General features: G+C 42.4%; 3 protein-coding genes across 3 annotated transcripts; 1 reads left to right on the top strand and 2 right to left on the bottom strand.

Annotated features, from left to right (window-relative positions):
- Positions 1-402: 402 nt before the first annotated feature.
- On the top strand, positions 403-2340 carry LOC143104186 (P2Y purinoceptor 1-like). The gene has a single exon (XM_076268149.1). It carries the CDS (start codon positions 1125-1127, stop codon positions 1905-1907), a length of 783 nt encoding a protein of 260 aa, XP_076124264.1. The 5' UTR covers positions 403-1124; the 3' UTR covers positions 1908-2340.
- Positions 2341-4494: 2154 nt separating this feature from the next.
- LOC143104911 (fibronectin type III domain-containing protein 11-like) lies at positions 4495-5463 on the bottom strand. The gene has a single exon (XM_076269242.1). The coding sequence runs from the start codon at positions 5461-5463 to the stop codon at positions 4495-4497; it is 969 nt and encodes a 322-aa protein (XP_076125357.1).
- Positions 5464-10531: 5068 nt separating this feature from the next.
- LOC143104319 (rac GTPase-activating protein 1-like) lies at positions 10532-20810 on the bottom strand. The gene is made up of 17 exons (XM_076268326.1): positions 20679-20810; positions 20287-20380; positions 19753-19955; positions 19455-19591; positions 19199-19268; positions 18933-18986; positions 18694-18771; positions 18075-18189; positions 17369-17505; positions 16669-16833; positions 15969-16064; positions 14843-15044; positions 14120-14225; positions 13180-13312; positions 12818-12938; positions 12020-12122; positions 10532-11637 (listed from the first exon to the last, which is right to left on the bottom strand). Exons 2-17 carry the CDS (start codon positions 20369-20371, stop codon positions 11562-11564), a joined length of 1881 nt encoding a protein of 626 aa, XP_076124441.1. The 5' UTR covers positions 20372-20380; positions 20679-20810; the 3' UTR covers positions 10532-11561.
- Between the last annotated feature and the right edge of the window lie 1392 nt (positions 20811-22202).

Here is a 22202-nt window from a genome sequence, read left to right as displayed (position 1 = left end):
AGTCTGAAAATTAACGGGGTAGACAAGGGAAACGTCTGGTGGATCGTAATGCCAGTTCTGCTGGTCCAGATTGAACAATAAATGTTGTTGAGAAAGGTACGTAAAGGAACGATGGTGTTGTAGAAAAGTAGTAGAGTAAAAGTACAGATAATTGCTGCAAAATGTAACGAAGTAAAAAAGTCAAACGTATGCACTATAGATTCTACTTAAGTAAAGTACAAATACGTGGAACATTTACTTAAGTAAGCTTAACGTTACACAGTAACGAAGTATACTTCGTTAAATTCCACCACTGCCTAACAGGATGTGCTACCTATGGTTTAAGCATAGTATGGGGTACTGGTAGGTCATCATGAGGAGGTAGGCCAACATTTCAGAACATCGGCAAACACTGACATACCTGGTTTAGGAGCAGAGGCGTAATCATGTTCTGTCATCACCACCTAAGCTGGGACCTCCTCCATAGCCTCTTCCTCACATGGCAGGGGCTGCTCCAGAGGAAGGGCTGGGCAAACGTCATGGCCTAAGCGAGTTGATGCTCTTTTATAAGCGGACTCCCTTCTTGGCAGTCCCCAGTTGTTCCACTGAAAACGGGAGGGCACAACCCGATTTTCAGACGCTTGATGCGACCCCGATTGGTAAAGTTATCCTCGTTAGCCGCCGGATAGCACCTGTAGCGTTAGTGTAGTCTGATTCACTAAAGTGCCGACTACAAACAAACGTGCTACCTTGTTTTATTTTAAAGTTGGGCCATTCATCCCGGCGAACCGCTTTAATTCACTTCTTCCTTAGACTCAATTCAGTCGGGAATCCATGGGTTGGCGTTGTTTGTTCTATGTACAAAGTGGAACAGAGCAGTGACATCTAGCCTTCATTTCAGCCATTGCTGAACTGCGCCGGAAGTGTACGTGCACAAAATTAAAAAATCCCGCCCGTGAAACCCGGAAGCGTGATAATCCCCTATTGGAATTGTTGCAAACGTCTGCGGACTGAAACTGGTGTTTAATCGATGGAGGACACTTGGTGACATAAAAGTTTTCATTTTGAATCTTGGAATTGCCGACTTACTGTACGTCTCTACGCTTCCGTTCCTAATCAGTTATTACGCAGCTGACAGCACTTGGATGTTTGGAACTGTATTTTGCAAAATAACACGATTTTGCTTCCACTTAAACCTCTATGGCAGCATCGGGTTTTTAACCTGCATTTGTGTTTACAGGTATCTTGGTATTGTCTATCCCATGAAAAGTAAAGGTATTGTAAACACACGGCTCTCTGTGGCCATAAGTGCACTTGTTTGGACTTTGGTAATCATTCAAATTCTCCCTGATATGTTCTTTGACAAATCAGCGTTAAATTCCACACGATCCTGTTTTGATACAACTGGCAACAACCGTATCAAGGATTACCTGCCGTACAGCATCGGCTGGACTATAACGGGATTTGTCATTCCTCTACTTGTCATCCTTGTCTGCTACGGGCACGTGGCATTCGTCCTCATGACCAAGGCGAATATCAACACTCTGCTGAAGCAAAGGAGCCTTAAATTGATCATATTTTTGACTGTGTTGTTTTCTGTGTGTTTCGTTCCATATCACATTTTAAGAAATCTTAATTTGTCTACGAGGATTTTGAAAATGGAGGGAATCTGCTACAAAACTTTTGACGATATTTATTTAGCCTATCAAGTCAGCCGAGGACTCGCTTGCTTGAACAGCGCCATCAATCCACTCATCTACCTGGTCGGCAACGACGAATTTCTTATGCGTTTTCACAGCTTAAGTAAAAGAACTCGAAGGTCATTGGCGCAACTGAGCGATGCTGTAATTTACCGCAAACCAAGGGAGATGTATTCAACGGTAAATACGGAGGCAGAGCCCAATACTGTTACTCTGTTGTCACCTTGAACTTTCAGGACTTTCTTATGTTTGAACAGCAGTTGATGTTATAGGTTATCGCACTTGTTCAGTTTTTATGCTGTAGTCTAGCCTAGCCTATAGGCTATACAAAAGACAAAATAAATGGCCTAAATAGGCCTAGCGTTATACTTTGTAAACCCTAGGTGGGCCGGCCTGCTTTCTACATGGCTAGCTTGTTTTATTGCTTGTCACTCTGCTATTGTATTCAAATGTCGGACTGTTAGATTTGTACTAGTAGCCTAGCCTTTTCCCATGATACTGAGGAGATGGTATGACTACTTATTTGATAGGCCCTGTTCCAGATGTTCCAAATCTATAAATTAAGTTTACTTGTAGCTTACGTTTGCATGTGAAAAAGATTATGGAATAAAAGTTGTTGCAACAATGTCAGTGTTCCATCACCAACAGGACAAGTAGGCTAGGCTAAATAATTTCCACAAACTAATATAGTTTCCACCTAAATTTAATGAACCTTATTGGAATGCTTGGAGACAAGCATCACTGCAGATACTAGCTGTTATTTTGCTTCTCGATATTCTTATTGTGTATGTTGCAAGTGTCATTACATTTTAAAGTTTGACTCTCATGTTAGAAGAATATATGTGGGGTGAATTGTTTATACATCAGCACATAATATCACATATCTTCCATACCATTTCTTTTAGTTTAATATTGGTTCACAGCCAACACATTTTTAAATGCATTTGCATCTTCATGTCCTTCAGAACTCATGATTTGTCATTTCAGCTGAGGAACCAGATGTGAAGCCTAAAGCCTTTAAACAATTCTTCCTCCGTATTTATTTATACTGTAAAATCCTAACTTGAGTGAGTGTTTGGGGCCTTTTTCCACTTTCACCAATGTTCTCTGAAGTTTTTTTTTTGTTTCAAACAGTAGTCAGTGATCATGAACAGACACGTTTAGGCACAGTGAATTAGTGAGTATGACTTACTCCATGACAAAATTGTTTACTTCCTCTTGTCATCACATAATTAGTTGGTCAAATTCCAAGAAGAGAATATGGTCACCGGCAAGCAGAGTTCAGCTGCCGATACAGTATAGTTTTGAGTCTGTGCATGTTGCTGTTGTGTAGGTATTTATAGAGTAAATATATGTTTTTTTTTTTTTTTTCAGAAGTGAAAATATCTCACACTTCATACTTCACACGTCTAGCACAATGTATAGGCTTGCTGTGGTTGACCATGTTGACCATGTTGAGAGTATGTGTGAGGAAACTCGCTGTTTGTCTCTGCAGTGTTTTCAGTGTTTTGTTTACCATGATGAACAGGACTGAGCCTGTTTACTTGATGTTATAATTGATTGTTTACAGACAGTTCAAACAGTGGATCCGAGTTTTTTGAACTGCACACCACAGATCATCAAATGTGAAGAAGTTTCTGGTCTTTCCCCTGAACGTTTAAGTAGTAGTAGTAGTACTTTCATTTAGGGTGTGGTTTGCATTTCCAGGAAATCTGTTGTTTCAGTTGCACACTGTGTAGTAGACACATAGCAACTTGTTGCTCTAATCGGGTTATTCCGAGATGGGTCGCCACCTGACATCTGCAGCCTCACAGGCAGGATATCCAAACCAATTAGCATTGGCTGTAATTCAACACACACCACTCACCGCTTCCTTTTGTTTTGCTGAAATTTTATTTGGCTGACTAAATATGAAGTAGGCTCAGGACATGAAAATCTGACATCCAAAGCCAAACTCAAAAATGTGCTTGCAGCTCAGAGCTTACTGTGTGTAGCTGTCTACTGCCATTAATGTCATTTTATTGTGTCCTTGGCCACACAACTGTAATGTTAAATATCGGGTTAGATGTTGGAGTTGAAAACAAAATCAGCTATCAGTGTTGCATTAGTGGTAATATTTTCTCACAAAGACAAATATATGCGGTTTTACACGATGTTCACTGTTTGCTGCTACCTTGGCCAGGGCTCACTTGTAAATGAGATACCTAGCGCTCCCGTAGCACAATGGACTGGACTTCGCTGTGCAAAGCACTTGAAGTTGCCAGCGTCGCAGGTTCTGATCCTGCTTCATGACGTGACATTCCCGTTAATTTGGGCAGCCGTGGCCCACTGGTTAGCACTCTGGACTTGTAACCGGAGGGTTGCCGGTTCGAGCCCCGACCAGTGGGCCACGGCTGAAGTGCCCTTGAGCAAGGCACCTAACCCCTCACTGCTCCCCGAGCGCCGCTGTGGTTGCAGGCAGCTCACTGCGCCGGGATTAGTGTGTGCTTCACCTCACTGTGTGCTGTGTTTCACTAATTCACGGATTGGGTTAAATGCAGAGACTAAATTTCCCTCATGGGATCAAAAGAGTATGTATACTTATACATACCTATCTCAATGTGATTTTCTTCCCTGGTTCAATAAAGGTATAATAAAATAATAATAATAAAATTACAGTAATAATGACATTACATATCACAAGGTAGAAAAAATCCACTTTTCTTCACAGTGAAAGGCAATAAAAACACAGTAACACTCCAGTTAATCCAAAATGTAAATATAAATGTATTTAATTCCCATAGCTGTATATAAAACGTTGTCTGTGATGTCCCTCTCACCATGGAAACAGTCTCCTTCTCTTTTCATTGCATTCCTTCCCTCCCCCAAAGCTTGCGGACACGGTCCTGAGGATGATGCTGTCGTTCCAGAGCCCGTAGACCAGGCAGCAGGAGTCCACCCTCTTTATGCGGAACTCGTAGCAGCGGTCTGAGCGCAGACCCTCCACCTGTGCGCTGTAGGCGTCGCAGGTGAGCATGTTCACCTCTGTCCCCTCGGCCGTGCAGGCGGGCTGCAGCAGCTTGTAGTGCAGCTCGAACTGCTCCCGCGGGTCGGAGACCTCGGCGCCCGCCACGTGCCAGTGCAGGCTGGCCGCGTTGCCCGTGGCAAACGAGCGCTCCTTGTTGAAGTGCACGGGCATCTTGAGCACCAGCGCCAGGCGCACCTGCGGCACCTTGGCGCTGCCCATGTCGGAGATGAGCTGGTGCTTGGAATGCAGGCGCCCCGGCAACAGCACGGCGTCGAAGTCCGCCTTGGTGCGCAGCACCTGGGTCACCTGCTCGTGGATGGACTCGCCCTCCACCATCAGCATGGGAAGGTCGCAGCACTCCAGCAGGGAGTCCAGCCTCTGGCGGCCCTTCACCAGCTGCTCGTGGAGCTCCTCCAGCAGGCTCAGCTGGATCTTCACCTGGCAGTTGGCCAGCTTCTTCATGCGCTGCAGCTTCCACGGGTCGATCAGGTGCAGGATGGTGGAGTTGGACAGGTAGCTGTGCTCGCCCAGGGGCAAGTCCAGCCGGATCACCTCCAGGTAGTACGAGCAGCGGCGCAGCGTCTCCAGACGCATGCGGTTAGAGTGCATGACGGAGGGAGCTAAGTCTGAGGTCATTGCGCGCTGCAGGAAGTAGCCTACATCCATCGAGGCCTTCACCCTGTCGGCCTCCTCCGCCTTGTGGTCTCCTTTCTGGCCCATGGATCTGGTCCTCATTGCATGGCCAGGTGTGATTGCTTCTGCGTCTGGCATCGACATCTTAAGCAATTTATCAAATCTGTACAACAAGAAAGGTTCAAATTTACACTATAGTTTCAGTTGAACTAAAGCTGTGTTTCATAGGATTAGCAGACCGATAGCCTCTCTCACACTAATCTTGGTCAAACTGGATTGGTCATATGTCATAATAGGTTTGTATCCGGGGCCCAGTTGTTCAAAAAACTTAATCTGGATCAGAATTATCCGGATTTGGAAATCCCAGGTTTTACAATTCAGGATCAGGTAGTCCATTTTACTTAAGTGCCAATTTTTCAAGGCAATTTGGGATTGGATCAACCTGATCCAGATTACAAAATACAGATTACCTATTCTAAATGGAACTATATCTAGTGTGTGATGGTGTTATCTAGAGACCAAAATTGCCACAATAAAAACGTATGATCATACTTTGTCTCCCATTACTGTAACATTTAAATAAATCAAGTGCAAATACATGATAATATTATTCGACCAACTTTAATGTTTTATTACATTTTGTGCCTGAAATCCCTGAACCCACCCTTCTGTTTAGTCCAGGTAAAATAAGGTCTGACGGACATAGGCATGGCATGGATGGATTATGAACCCCTGGGCACAGATGCCCCCTGAATGACACAGGCTTGCACAAATTCATAATTTAAAATAAAACATTTCACTTTCGCTATCATTGCGAGAAGACTACAATGGAAAATGTTTCAAAGTTCCTTTTGAGTCTGATCGGCTCCAAAAACGTATGGGATTTCCTTAGCCTGTGCTACACTTTTCCAACAAGTTTTGTGAAAATTGTAGCGATATAGCTTTTGCGAAATTGTTGACAGCCCTACCTCACCGCAGTAGGGTGCAGTAAATGGAAGCTTTTAATAGTGCACGACACTAACGACATAGTTTTGTATTATGAAACAAAATTGTATTTGAATTAAATACATTTTTCACATCAGTATTTTATTTTGTTACATTTTATGAGCTAGTATTTGTAGTTTGTAACAAAATATTTTTTTATGTGCCCACTTCTGGTGCTAATATCAGAATTCACTGCTGCTAGTTGGTTGTAAATGTAGGCCAACAGGCAAGGTGGTTGGCACATTGTAGGCCCTACCTAAAACAAGGATCAATAGCAAATTAGACAAAGCCGACATAAAGGTCATGTTTACTCAGAGAATTACTAGCCTACTTTTGACTGTAGCCTATGTTGCCCTTCTGGAGGTGACGCCCATTAGGATACTACAGCAGCCTAATAAAATTAGATAACCTAGTCACAGAAGAATTTGTACGACTGTAGCTTCTATGTCCCACAAAACGATTGCTGAAATAGCCTACAGCGTGTTGCATGTTGAAGGGCAAGTAAAGAAACAATGGGTAGGCTTAGCCTAGAACTAACACAAAACGTAGGTATGCGATGGTAGGCCTTTTAACTACTCACAATTTTGCCCGTACGATCCTGGTAACCCAGAACTTACCTCTCATGGTATTACCTAAAAGGAGAAACTATCAAGACCTACCTGTATTGCAGGAAGAATATAGGCTATAATGAATCTTTGAAATTGGTCAAAAAAAGTTATTATTGAGGTCGCATAGTTACAGGGGAGACGCGCTCATGAACATTGTGACATCAATCCATTCTTAAAGGAACACGCCACCCAATGTCAGTAGTAATATATGTTCTTACCTTAACTTTCACGAGTTGAGTCATACCTCTCCCGTGTCCGTACGTGCACTCAAACGCTCTGGTGCGCGGCTGGACTGTGTTAGCATGTTGCTATGCTAGCGGGCTTTGACGGCAACTAAGCGTAGAAGTAATCAAAAACATCCACGTTTTACCGACTTAAATACAGTTGCACGAGTAGTTGATAGAAATGCTACGGCCACGCAACATGAAACGTGGCGATTTTCCAAGCGAATAAACCGGAGAACTACAATGTGTGGCGCAATAGCACTTGGGAGTACTTCGACCTAGCGTAGTAGTATTGTTAACACCTAATTGTAGATCCTATCCACCACAGAGTTTAGAATCCATGCTGGATCGACCCTCAGCCTCTCCCTCCCCTCTGAGCGAGAGAGAGGCACACACACTAGAGGTGCGCTGATAGGCTATTATTTCAACCATAACTGCATAGCAAAACTTATCATCCATCAGCCATCCATCAACACCAAAGTTTTTTGACCAATCTTCGAAACGGCACCCGCCCACCATCCGCTGGTTGTTTTAATGTAGGGGGTGATGCAGCGCTGCTGACGTGAGGCTAGAAAGCCCTTGCCTGTTCTAGGAAGACTGATCCAATGCAGCAAATATATTAAAAGGCTAAAGTCGTACATTGGCTATGTTGTAGCCTATCCCCAGAATATCAGCAGCAAACTCAGTCAAAACAGTCTCCAAATAAAACGCACATCGGCCTGTTGCCTATACTGCCAGCTTGTGACAATATCGTCCAAAATGCTTGATTGCATTGCATTCTCCACATTTTTAGCTACATTTTCATGTACCACATCAGCATTTTTGTTCAGTGAATCTTTTGTAAATTGCTTTAAAATGAATTGCGCTGTCTGTCTGAAAAAGACGCGCTCGTGCAGTCAAAATGAATGGGAGTCTTCAGAACAGGCTTTCAGTCACCCTGACATAACAGTGTGTAAAGTAGCCTATAATGTGAATGACTTGTTATTTTATCAAGGATTTCTTTCTTTTTGCAAAAAATAAAGTACAATAGGCATTAATTAGTAGGCCAGGAGCATGTTGAAATTATGTGGCAAATTGCGTTTTTTATTACAATGATAAAATTGTAAAAGGACGTGACTGAAGCTGAGGCAAGCCAGGCAATAGGCCTATAGGCCCGACGGTAATTGTAAAGCAATTTACAAAAGATTCACTGAACAAAAATGCTGATGTGGTAAATGAAAATGTAGCTAAAAATGTGGAGAATGCAATGCAATCAAGCATTTTGGACGATATATTTTCACAAGCTGGCAGAAAAGGCAACAGGCCGATGTGCGTTTTATTTGGAGACTGTTTTGCGAGACAGAGACTGAGTTTGCTGCTGATATTCTGGGGATAGGCTACAACATAGCCAATGTACGACTTTAGCCTTTTCATATATTTGCTGCATTGGATCAGTCTTCCTAGAACAGGCAAGGGCTTTCTAGCCTCACGTCAGCAGCGCTGCATCACCCATATAGCCTAGGGGAGAACCGGCACAATTGTAACACTTTTTTATTTTTCCAATTCAAACTCGATTTACACAAAGACGATAGACTTGAGAGTTGTGAAATTTGACCAGAACAGAGTCGTACATGTCTACTCCATGAAAGTTGAAACAGAATTTAAAAAAGATGTTATAGTTTGTCAATAATTTAACCTAACAGCCATAAAAAAGTGCGGTACAGTTGTAACAGTAGCGTCATGAATGTAACAGTGCTAAAATCGTGAATCCTATAACATATTTTAACACAAAACAGTGCTGGGTTAAACAAAGAGCATCTGTTTTCATATAAAATCAAGAAAAAAAGTCCAAATGTATGACTGTTAAAGCTAATTTATTGCATTATTGATTAGCCATTGCAGACCATATTACGGTGTTATGCTAGCTCACAATAACCTTTAAATATGCTTATTTTGGCCATATCCACTTGATAAAACCAGTAAATATAGTTGATAAACTGCTTATTTCTTACATGTCTGAAGCATTTGGTCCAACAGTGATATTTCAAGTTGCTGTGTTAACTTTAATTGGGTGACGGCGGCACAAAAATCATAATCCATAACTCGCAATGAGTATGTTCGTGCATTCGCGATAAAATCAGTTCATTTTGCCATAGAGACTGGTGTTACAACTGACCTGCACAGGTCATGTTTTTATTTTCATTTAATTGCATGTGCTGTGACTACATAAATCAAATAGGACTCATGTTAACTTGAAACAGAGGGACTGAAGATATGAATGACATGTGATTGAAGTCCACACGCTCAAATTTCACAAAGCAAACTTAAACAAACAGTTGCGGTTAAAAATAAATAAAAAATCGCGATGCTTGAATTTTGCACCTTTTTGCTTAATATCTCTGGTCGTATTTATAGTAGACCGTTCATATTTGGATGGCTGTAAGATTATACATAATTATGATATGTGTCTGTTTCCGTTTCCGTAGCTACACCATATCTTGAGAATAAAACACTGTTACATTTGTACCGCTGTTACAATTGTACCAGTTCTCCCCTACATTAAAACAACCAGCGGATGGTAGGCGGGTGCCGTTTCGAAAATTGGTCAAAAAACTTTGGTGTTGATGGATGGCTGATGGATGATAAGTTTTGCTATGCAGTTATGGTTGAAATAATAGCCCATCAGCACATCTCTAGTGTGTGTGCCTCTCTCTCGCTCAGAGGGGAGGGAGAGGCTGAGGGTCGATCCAGCATCTAAACTCTGTGGTGGATAGGATCTACAATTAGGTGTTAACAATACTACTACGCTAGGTCGAAGTACTCCCAAGTGCTATTGCGCCACACATTGTAGTTCTCCGGTTTATTCGCTTGGAAAATCGCCACGTTTCACGTTGCGTGGCCGTAGCATTTCTATCAACTACTCGTGCAACTGTATTTAAGTCGGTAAAACGTGGATGTTTTTGATTACTTCTACGCTTAGTTGCCGTCAAAGCCCGCTAGCATAGCAACATGCTAACACAGTCCAGCCGCGCACCAGAGCGTTTGAGTGCACGTACGGACACGGGAGAGGTATGACTCAACTCGTGAAAGTTAAGGTAAGAACATATATTACTACTGACATTGGGTGGCGTGTTCCTTTAAGTCTTTCATCGTAAACACTATCGTCACCGAACAGTGCAGCATCTCAGCTTGCCCTCTTTGGCTTGCCTAGTCTATTCTTTTTTGCAAAATAACTTTGAGGAAAATAAGCAGTTTAAATATGCTGACTATGAATCCTCGGTAAAATCCGAGAATTATGAATTATTTAATTGCGTAATGCCACTCAATCACAGGCTGAGTGGCACGCTGAACACACACACACAAGAATACGACAAGCTTTTCCAAACATACATTTGTATTTCAAAGTATTTCAGAATTTGTCAGAGCAGCAACGATCAATACAAGACTAGACCAATGTATAGATACGATATACACGAGCATTAGTCATGGAGTCATCAGAACAGAAATCCAATGCCAACAGTCCGTTCTTGAAATCCTTAAATGTTAGTTCCATGATTATAAAGGAAATATAGTTGAGATACAAGCAACAATTACTGATATTTTTAACAGAAAAAAAGTGAAAAATCCCCATTCCACTTTACAGACAAGGGAAAACATTGCACATCCCAAATGTTTCACCACACACATTAAAAAACAAAAACACAGAAATCAAACTTATTTTTGTGATTCTGTGATCAAAATCACATAATCACAGAACAGTTCCATGATGTTAATTTCCTCAAATTATTCACTTTGGTTTCCTCAGAGCCTGAAAAGGATGATCACCATGGTAACATAGGACAATTACCCTGAAAGACTCCTAGTAGCTCTTTGATGTTAGCTCTATATAACCATAATTCCTTTTTTGTTTCAACTACTTATTATAAGATTGAGCTCAGAACTTTGAGTAGGAAAATTTGAGTAGGAATATTGAATAGATGTGTTTCCTCAATCACATTCTGCCAATTGAAAGACACAAAACAGTTTTAGCGTAGCTTTCTTTCCCATTCAAACACTGCAGTGTAAGGTTGCATTAGTAGCAAAAACTAGCCAACATTGCACACGACAACAAATAAAATGTTGCATCTTATAAGATTTTTTTTTTTAAAGTAAAGGAATGCCACATATTTAACATACAACATTTCTTTAAATGGCAAGCTCTCAGATGGTTTGCAGCTCCTTGGTTAGTCAATATCTCATCCGGACCAAGATTCAATATAAAACATTAGTCATAAATAAAGTAGGAAGTAATAAAACATGATTGTTAAAAAAAAGGTGTTAAAATATAGTATGAAATATGTATATAATATGCTGGTAAATATCTGGCAGCTTGGAGTGTTTTGCATAGTAGGATAAAGTGCTGGCAGGATCTACAGTGGTGCCTCCAGCTTTGGTCCCTGGGAGTTCCTCACTTCAGCAGGGGGGAGGAGAAGAAGTTGCCCTGCCGACCAAGGCCAGCAGATGCCTTACTCCTGCTTCCAAAACTGCAACACGGACAGACATCATCATTCTTACTTTCTCTCATCATAGACACGTCCATGATCATAAACAATCAAAATGAAACAGAATATCATGACATCAACAATCCCAATCACCAATTCATGCATCTATCTCCAAACTCTATTATATTGTAGCACGACACTGAGCGTCACAGCATGGATTGGATCAGATGTACTGTTACAGTGACTAAGTTCTAGCACTGCAGTGCTACACAGAGGTGGGCATGTTAACCCATTTACTCCTAATATGCCGCGCTACGCAGCAACCAGCGGGAGAGTCAATGCTGCGCTATGCAGCAACAGGCGGGAGATAGAATGTTGCGTCGTGCATCATCCAGCGCGAATGGGTTAAGGCAGACAGACTTACATGGGAGTGCTGAGGGTGGACTTGACGCGCTGGGAGAGTGAACTGGAGGACGGAGTCTTACTCATCTGATGCTCCGGTGTCGTCACCGGCCCCAGAATACTCACTGCACAGACACAGGAACACAACAGACGAACACATTCAAAAAGGAACCCAAAAGGCTCTAATCTCGTGGGAGAGACGTTAAAGGTTCTGCAAATAACCCATTCAAATACCGCATGGAGCTTGACTACATAAGGGCATTCAAGCCTTTTCTCATGCGTGCCGTAAAAATAATTTAGATTCCATTTTTGTGGAAGCAATTTCAGTTTATGGGACTGCACCTAAGTAGCCTGGGTGTTCCCATGCTGCCTTGCGCGCGATTTGATTCACGCTGCTAAGGCAGCCTGGAAACTACCGCCCTAATTTTTGCCTCAGATAGGGAACCAATCACAGAACAGGGGGGAAAGCAAGACGATGATGAGTTATGCACAGACGCATTTGATAGACATCCGTGGCACCCAATAAACGGATTTAGGCATTTTTTTCAAATACGAGAAAATGAACGTTTGGTTCCCAGACCACGTCTCATTGAGAAGTGGTGGCGCTAGCCAGGCTAGTGAATCTGAGGAAGACCGCAAGGTCGAAACGTCATGTGCCAAATGAGAAAATAAACTCAACAAAAGAATACCAAGGAGTGTGCAAACTTTTTTTCATAAAAAGCTAGCCAGGCTAGCACCTAAGCATAAAGAAAATGCTAACCACAAGAGAAACAAGATAAAGTGAAATATGTCTTCACAGAGGCAATGACAGACTGTGTACCTTTTTGTTCTGGAGTGTGGTAGCCATGATTGCCATTGGTACTGCCTAGGAGCACATTGTCCTGCGCCATCAGGAACTGGCGCCAGTACTCCGCAGGAAGGCTGAGGAGCCTCTCCACCACCTGCAACAAGGCAGGTGAAGGGGGACAAATGTTGAATACTTTATGACCCTTGATTTTTTGCAGTCTTGCAATTTAATTATTACTGATAATAGTGATTATTATTATTATTACTGATAAGATCCAGCCTACAGACTTGATGTTTGCAATATCAGAAATGATCCACCACATTCTCATTCAATGCTTGCACATAACAGGTTCAGGTATCCAATCACAATCCCCGGCTCCTCTATTTGACGCTTACCCTGGGCTGACGCTGAGTATCCGTCAGGAGGGTCATGTGATCGGGGTCGGTAACAGCATGGCCGACGATAGTGGGGCCAAAAACTCTGGCCAGGTTGGTGTTGTCCATCTTAGTGTCTGGACTCAGGGCCACCCTGGGTAACAGTCAGAGTCAGACAGGTCAATTTAAGGTCAAGCCCACGCCCTAGACTTGGCAGTTCAGTAAACACGCACACACCTTTTTATCAGGTCTGAAAATGTCAGTGTAGTGGAGTTAAAGCAACACCAAAGCACTTTTCCTCTGTCGCACGCACTATTTGTTTATCCAGCACCGGCTTTGCAAATAACAATGTCCACAGACAAGGTAGAATATGTTGCATGATTTTATGAAAGTACGATGTATTGCGACATCAGATGCAAGTCAAATTTGTAGTTTCTCAGGTCTCATTTCATCGAACTACAGATCCTCTACCCGATCCGGCAAACTTACATAGTGCGGTTATAGTCGATAGAGGGCCGCGAAGCGAATGCAGAAAGTGCCGTTCACCCTGTTATGAGTTGATGAACCACTGAAACGATTTCGGAAACATTATTTTAAGGTACAAAAAACACTTTGGTGTTGCTTTAAATTAACCATGTTAGTGTTTCCCATACATTGACTTATTTGTGGCGGCCCACAACAATATCAACATTGACCACCACACAATGATTTTCCTGGTTGTACTAAATTGTGTTAAATCTGGTTAGAATCATAACCACACTGCACTAATTTGTTAAAAACTGTTGCATTCAGGTTAATTCTGCAAACCTACCACCACAAATAGAATTCAATTCTGTGGGAAACACTGCATGTCTATCCAACATTTAGTAAAGGTCAAGGAGTAAAAGTCAAAGGGTTTTTGACCTTAGTCAAGGACAAAAAAGGTCAAAGTCAACAGCATTCTGAGAGTGGCTCCACTCACCGTTGCAGATGCAGAATCAGGAAGGCCAGAGTGTCTCGGTTGGGCTGGGGCAAATCACTGATATTCTGGTACATTGCAGCTATGCTGTTGTCCTCATCAAGAATTTCTACACAATGCAGATGGGATTACCAATTTTTTTTTCACATAGTCAGCAACATTTTCCTAAAATCCTTCATTCAGCCTTTCCTCCATAGACATAATGTACATGTTCTCTCTGTATACTAATTAGGGATGCTCCAACAGATGGCCAGTACTGGACTGTTTATTGATATAGGCCATCTACAAATGTATATGACATTTACATCGCCTGATGTTTATCATCATTAAATGTTGTCTTATGTGTAGAGCAGGACATTAAGAGATGCTACTATGAAGGCCTGGAAGACTTTGTTACATTTTTAAAGAATATTTTTGTTTCCACTCAACTAAATGGTATAATTAACATCAAAAAGTAAGCAAACAAAGAAAAACAAACAAACAAACACATCTGTTATCGGCTAAATTGTCATTTTATGCAACGGTATCGTTATCGACCAAGAATTTCACGAATCGATGCATCTCCTAGTACTAAAGTCAGTGAGGATAGGAGCAGGCTTCACTCAATTTGTATATTTTTAAACTTTAAGAGTGCTGGCCTGGATAGTGCAAATAAAAGAGTATATATGCATAGTGCGGCCTCTCTCCTACTCTCCTAGTACTAATCAATGACGCGGGCTTCCTCACCTGCAGCCTCCATGAAGGCACGGTTCAGCCGGCAGGTGAGCAGCGGCTCCTTGAGCTTGCGCAGGAAGTCCTTGAGCAGGCCAGTGACTGCATGGATGTCGTCAACACGGCCCAGAGGGGGAACACTGTTGTTCCCGCGCATAAAACGCTCCTTCAGGTCCCGCACCACGCGGTCAGAACCCGAAATACGGTAGAGACCAGTCTACACAGCAGGGAACAGAAACCACACCACACTTACACCTACAACTGAGCAGACCGCTTTCTACACCTTTGAATAAGCCAATAAGCTAAGGGAGATCAACAAGCAATCTAACTAAAGTCTATAAACTGCTTAGAAATGTAGAAAGCATTAAGGCAGTTGTTGTTGGTTGGCTTAAGACAGTCAGCCTCCCTCTGGCCAAAGATGGAATTGCCAACATGAAGGAGTCTGGCAAACCATCACTCTCTCTGGGTCTGTGTAAGATCTCCATGGCATGAGTATCCAAAACAGAACATGATGGTTGAACTCACTGTCTCACTCTGCATAAATAAACACCCATAGTGAGACAAAGTTGCAAGCTGTATAAATTAAGTACAGACATGTGGCCACACTCCCTGTGTTTACACACGGCACTTGCCCTTATTCCAAATTAAAAATCCAGACTTTTTAAAACTATGCCCTGAAGAAGGCCGAAGCTGCTACGCGTGGGCATTTTTAGGTCCTTTTTGGACATGTCCAAGACATTTTTATCTTATTTCTCTCATATGAAACTACTAACCTTGGACCAAAGAGCACCCAACGACAAAACATACGAAAAAACAAAGAGGACTGAGCACGCAACTAACTAAATATATTATCCAGACTTTTTTTACACAGTTTTTCTGAACTTCTTGTAGTTTTGTCAGACAGGGGTGTATAGTGCTGCTAGTGATTTTGACCTTGTTTTTGCACTTTGTCAATGTTTTATGCATGAATTAATTTTAACTATAACTATTTTAACTATTAACTAGAACTAAGACTCAATCTTACACACTGGCAATAATTTTGTACTGTAGGTCTGGGAAACAGTCATGTCAAATTCCATACTTTTTCAGAGTGAGCAAACTCCCTGTAACAAGTATGTGTGATCTTGCCCAGTTGACCTACCTCACGCAGTCCCCTCTGCTCAATCTCGCTGACACACTGGATGACCAGCTGTGGGATCATAGGTCCATGGGATGGAACATAATCACTCAGAATGCCCTGTGAAAAGATAGAGAGGGAGAATACAGATCACTTGAAAAAAGCAATAGGGATTAGAACCAACGAGAAGCCAACTACCTAAAAACACGCAAAAATTCTACAAAACATTATCGACAGCCTGATTGGCACAGAGAAAAGCTAAGATGCCAACATGCCAACAGGGGTCTTTTAACAATATTGTGCTAAAAAAGTTTATTGCATTTTCAAGGGGGTTTCCAACCTGATCCACAAAACTACATTGAGCACAATATCTTGCAGCTAAGTGGGTCATTCCGTGTCAAATCAGCTAAGGTTGTTGCTGCACCTTCTCAGATTTTGAATTTATTTTAGTTTCACAGTCTGAAAAACACATTATCTGGGAGGCAATGTTTACGCATTAATATCTTGAAAAGTATTAATCACAGCCAGCCCAAACTTTGGATGGAAGACAAATATGCTCTTAGCATAACTGACCGAACCACTAACAGGTTTGTTACATTTTTTTAAATACAGTATTCTATTAATGTGCCAAAAGAGGTCTAAAATGAGCATAAATATACTGGATGAATATAAGGATAAAATTAAGGGAGGTTGCACTTCTGAGTAATATCTTTGCATTAGGTACCTCAACATTCTTATGTGGTGTGGCAGAGCTGATGGGGTTGCAGGGTAGAGGGCATTTCTCACGGCATTCAACATGCGCCACCACTCGGCAGACCTGGCACTTCAAAGACAGCTTGCCAAACTTGATCCTTTTGCCGCATGGTATGCAGCTCTCAGGCTTGATGACCTAAGAGATTCATGCACGAGGAACATGGACCAGTAAGTTCATGTTTAGTTTAGTTTGCCTTTTACCTGTGACAAAGTGATAAATTAGTAGGCAAAAACAAACAATCATGGGGATGACAAAGTGATAAATTAGTAGGCAAAAACAAACAATCATGGGGATGACAAAGCATTACTAAGATGAGAAATGGAAACAAAAACAAAATCCAACAGCTCCCAGGACATCTCATGAAAAGGCAACTTTATGAATCAGGTGTTTAAAGGAGCACAACTATCACTCCTTATCATGTTCTTAATGTGCTCTAAGTCCCCCCCCCCCCCCCGTCACCCCCGCCACCCTCACCCCACCCAGCACCACCTGCGCAGGGGCTCCGCTGCTGACGGACTGGGCAGAGCTGGGCCTCGGCAATAGGGAACAATTAGAAGCGCGGGTTCAGGCTTTGATCATTCGGGTTCATTTTGATCATTACTTAGAGGTACTTTTAAGTTCTTAAAAGTACCTCTAAGTAAGCGATTATCACATCCTGTTATAATGTTACCGTTTTGGAGACGAAGGCATGGGCTTTCTGTGGGATGCTGGCTTTGGCAGGGGTGGGGGTGCAGACTACACTGGGTGGGGCGCTGGGGGCGTCACTCACACAAGACAGCGTGTCCGTGTCTGTTTCCCAGTGAACAGCTGGACAGAGGGAGCAGAATCAAGAGCAAGGTCGTTATATTGCCACATGATGCCACTGAGTGGAAAACAGTGTCTACAGTAAAACTTTTATATGGTACAAAACACTGCAGTGTATATACCTCAGAGGTGCGTTCAATTATGGCAAACAGTGGCGAACGCTCGTGGTGAACATGTTCTCTTTAAACAGTTAAATTTGAACGATTTGGTGTTAACATTCCATTGTAACGGTAATTGTATTGTTGCCTTTGTCAAACTCGCGTCCAGTTCCACCGCATATTCGGAGAACTACCTCCTCAGACTGTTTGCGATTGTTCGCAAACGTTCGCCGAAAACTCAAGGCTGACTGAAAACTGTTTGCAAACATTCGCCTATGTTTGCAAATTTGTACGCACCTCAGGTAACACCATCACCAATATGTACTGTATTACCCATTAAGGACAGCATACCACATGATTCCCGATGACTGAGGTCAATGAGATCTGTTTAAAGACTTGACACATGATGTTCATTATTTTTCTTAGGATTTCATATGACCCTCTCTATACTGAGTGTAGCCCTGTCCTGCTCACCATTCCTGGTGCCGTTGACTCTGTAGGGGATGGCCTGAATAGTGGATACTGCCTGAATCGGGCCACCATCAGAAGGCACGGTCAGAGTGGTCTTTGCCACGATGGACTCATTTGCCTAGAGACACAGCAAAAGACGATAAAACTGATCAGTGTTACATCCTCCATACTTACTATGATTAAAGTCATCATTAGTTAAAGGTGGGGCAGAAATGTAAGTCACTTTGGATAAAAGCATAAGCTAAATTAGCAAATGGGCAATGAAAATGTACACTGTAAGTGACACCAAAGTAAGTGACACCAAACTAAAGATAGCCTTGAATAAATAATAATAGTTAAAAAACAATCCACCCAAAACTAATCCTCCATAATTATAAGCACTGTCTTATAAGCATTTGAACTGAAAAACAGGATCCTAGGCGGTGCTGTGGTGCAACTGGCTACAGCATCCGAACCATCTTGGGTCCAGGTGCACACGAGGATCAGGGTGTGAGTCCAGCTTGGGTAATTTCCAGATCCCACCCCATTTCTCTCTCCCACTTGCTTCCTGTTACTCTTCTCTGTCCTCTGTCCGATCAATAAAAGGCAAAAAGCCAAAAAAAAAGGAGACACACACTCGCACCTTTTCGGACTTGCGACCAGTTGAGCGGGATCTCTTTGGACCATCTGAAGGACCTTCCACATGTAGGCGTGAGGAGCGCTGCAGACACACACACACACACACACACAAACACAAACACACACAAACGCATAAAACAAAGCATTGACATATCCTACAGGATACACTGTATCCACTCACTGAAAACACCCGTCCCTGCAGAGCTCCCCTGGAGAGGACAGAACAAATAAAGCGCCACTTACTCTTTTCTGTCTCTTCCTCAGCCTGACTGTGCGGATTGCGGAGGAATCCCAGTCCTGGGAGGAGGGCAGTTAAAACCAATTAAATAACTGTGCAACATTCAACATGCGCCACCACTCGGCAGACCTGGCACTTCATAGACAGCTTGCCAAACTTGAGGGCAGTTAAAACCAATTAAATAACTGTGCAACTGCATTACCATCATGGGCATGTGAGGGAGTGAGTGAGTGAGTAAGTGGCCTGGGAAATGGAAATAGGGTAAGGTTACCAGAGAGTCATCAGTTTTATCATAGCTGATATCTGACAGGATGGATGTTGACTCATCAATGGTTGTCAGCCTGAAAGGTTTAAAATGAAATATTTTAGACCCAAATTGACATTCTGGTGTGAGACCACAAAATATGTTTTGTAATGGTATTTCATTTTAAAAGTTAACAATCCACAATCGGAATAAACAGCATCAGTAGTTGTGTTGTTTTGTGCGCGTGTGTGTGTTTTAGATTGAAGGTGTGGGAATACATTACCTTCGACTGTTGTTAAGGTTGGATGTGCGAGTTCGAGCATTCAGAAAGGCCAAAGCAGACCGCTGCTCCTCGTTAAGCTGCAGGCTGGTAGATCCCTCACAGACCAAAAGGTCCCGAATCAACTGGATCTGACGATCCTGCAACACACCAGACACAGACCATCAGAGGTGCAGAGCTAACCAGCTGTTCAGCCGTTCTACATTAGACACTTTTACTTCCAGAAGTAGCTGACAATCGTACACCATCAGGGTTTGCATGCACATGCACACACACACACACACACCGATCTGACACTCACCAGTTTCTCGCACTCTGCCTCAGCCTTCTGTCGGCGTCGGACCTCCACGTCTACCTGGTTGCGAGCGTGCTTCAGCTTAACCTCCAGTGCCCCCCGCTCAGTTTCGGCTTTGGTGAGCATCTCTCGGCAGCCGCTAAGCTCCTCTTCCACACGAAGCCATTGGCCACGGCAGCGCTCAAAGCACATGGCCATCTGCAGGAACTCTGCATGAGACAAAGTAACTCTCACACCTATAGCCCATGAAAAGCTTTGAACACCTCCATACAAAAGACATCTCTCAGTAGGCTACACTTAAGAGCTGTGTTCTGGACCTTCTCAAACATTACACATGGTACATGCACCCGGGTCTAGTATTTTAGTATTTCTAGTAAGTTTTTGTAATTTGTCAGCAACAAGGGGCCGTTATTTGCTTTGACATGTGAACTAACTATATTGAGGTAATAAAGCCCAACAATGATGTTAATTTATATTTGAGTCCCGCAAGTGATACCAGTGTAGTTTAGGGCAACAACGCCTCCTTAACTTTTTACTCACGCGGCTCGACTCCCTCGCTGAGCAGTAGATCCGCGTACGCACGCATGTTTTCCAACAAGTTGAGTAGGTTCGGTGTGGCTTCCATGGCGCAGAGCTGGAACAACAAACCGCCAGAACATTAACCAAGGCTACTACAACCCAGGCCTAGTCGAAACTTACTCAGCCTCTCTCATTCATCAAATAACGTTACAGCATGGTGGCGATAAAATTAGGATTTAGATTCAATGTAACCAATTAGCTCTACGTAGACAGGGGTGAATAACCCGCGTTTTGTGAGACTGCAGCTTCGTGTTTGGGTGCAGCTACAATGTAGAAGAATCCCATGCGAGTCTAAAAATACGTTTAGCCCAGCGCTACAGTGAGGCTACCCAACATGTTTCTAGACCACTTACCGTGCGAGACGAACGTTGAGTAGGCAAATGAAGTGGAGTGTGTCTTTGTCTTTTGTTTTTATTAAGAAACTATTTTCAAAACTACTTTAAGCGATGAAATAACCGCGAGCCAGCTTACATTGTTGCACTCACTTCCGCAATCCAGAACTTCTGTGGTTGTATTTCAAATCCGCCCGCCAAACCAAAACGATTGGTTGAAGTTGCGGTTTCGTCACAGCTCGAGAAAGGCATCCGGAAACGATCATCGTATTCTGTGTGCAGTGTGCGGATCGTGCCATCGGGGCAGTCTGTTTAATAATAATAATAATAATAATAATAATAATATAAAAATAATAAACTTTATTTGTATAGCACCTTTCATACACAGAATGCAGCTCAAAGTGCTTTACATTTGAAGCAGGTAACACAATATAGTCAGTCAGTCATTACCTCCATACTGTCTGCGGAGTTTAATATTTCTAGGGGAAAAACATGGTACTCTATGCACAGTAGTCTAATGTAGCCCAGGTAATAATATCCTAGCTTATTTATTAATATGCATGCCATTCCGTAGTTTATTTATTTTATTTATTTTTAACTTGTATGTTAGGCTACTCTAATGTCATATTGATATTTCAAGTTGCTTTGTCTGCTCAATAAAATAGCATATTTAATCACATTAACCAAATAGCCAGCCACAGCTTTTACTAGCCCCTATTTGCGAGTAGGCCTACAAGCACCACAATTCTGTACATGACCATTGCTTACCATGTGAGAATGTTTTTGGTGGACTTTTTGTCCTTTCTGTTTCTCAAGTAAATGGCTTGTCATGTTTGAATGGCTGTGGTCATCCAGAGGGCACAAATACATCAAAAACAATTTTTTTACAATCTATACTGGCTCATTAAATGTAACAAAATAAAATACAAAATACTGATGTGAAAATGTATTTAATTGAAATACAAGTAATTAGTCATTTGAAAATACAAAAATACCCATACAATAATAATCATGGTAGGTCTAACAACTTTTAAAAGAGACCACATTATTGGAAATGTATCCCCAAGAGACAAGAAATACTATTTTCTGATTTGCTGGCAGGGGGTTATTAAGTATTTATAAGTAAGTATATACTCTTTTGATCCCGTGAGGGAAATTTGGTCTCTGCATTTATCCCAATCCGTGAATTAGTGAAACACACTCAGCACACAGTGAGGTGAAGTACAAACTAATCCCGGCGCAGTGAGCTGCCTGCTACAACAGCGGCGCTCAGGGAGCAGTGAGGGGTTAGGTGCCTTCCTCAAGGGCACTTCAGCCGCATCCTACTGGTCGGGGTTCAAACCGGCAACCCTCCGGTTACAAGTCCGAAGTGCTAACCAGTAGGCCATGGCTGCCTTTAACTTAATTACTTCTGTACATTGGGGCTCATATGAAGTAGAAAAGTAAAAATGTAATCATCGTCCCATATTAATGTATACGTTAATTGAATTGTCAACAAGCAGGCTTCGCAACAGTGGAATCAACTGTAACAAAGTAGACTATACC

The sequence above is a fragment of the Alosa pseudoharengus genome, unplaced genomic scaffold, assembly GCF_046254945.1.
Source record: "Alosa pseudoharengus isolate Yale_2024_CS ecotype anadromous, Long Island Sound unplaced genomic scaffold, YU_APseudo_1.1 YU_APseudo_1.1_scf_5, whole genome shotgun sequence".
Classification (NCBI taxonomy): Eukaryota; Metazoa; Chordata; class Actinopteri; order Clupeiformes; family Clupeidae; genus Alosa; species Alosa pseudoharengus.
This window is presented reverse-complemented; position numbering and strand designations above follow the sequence as displayed.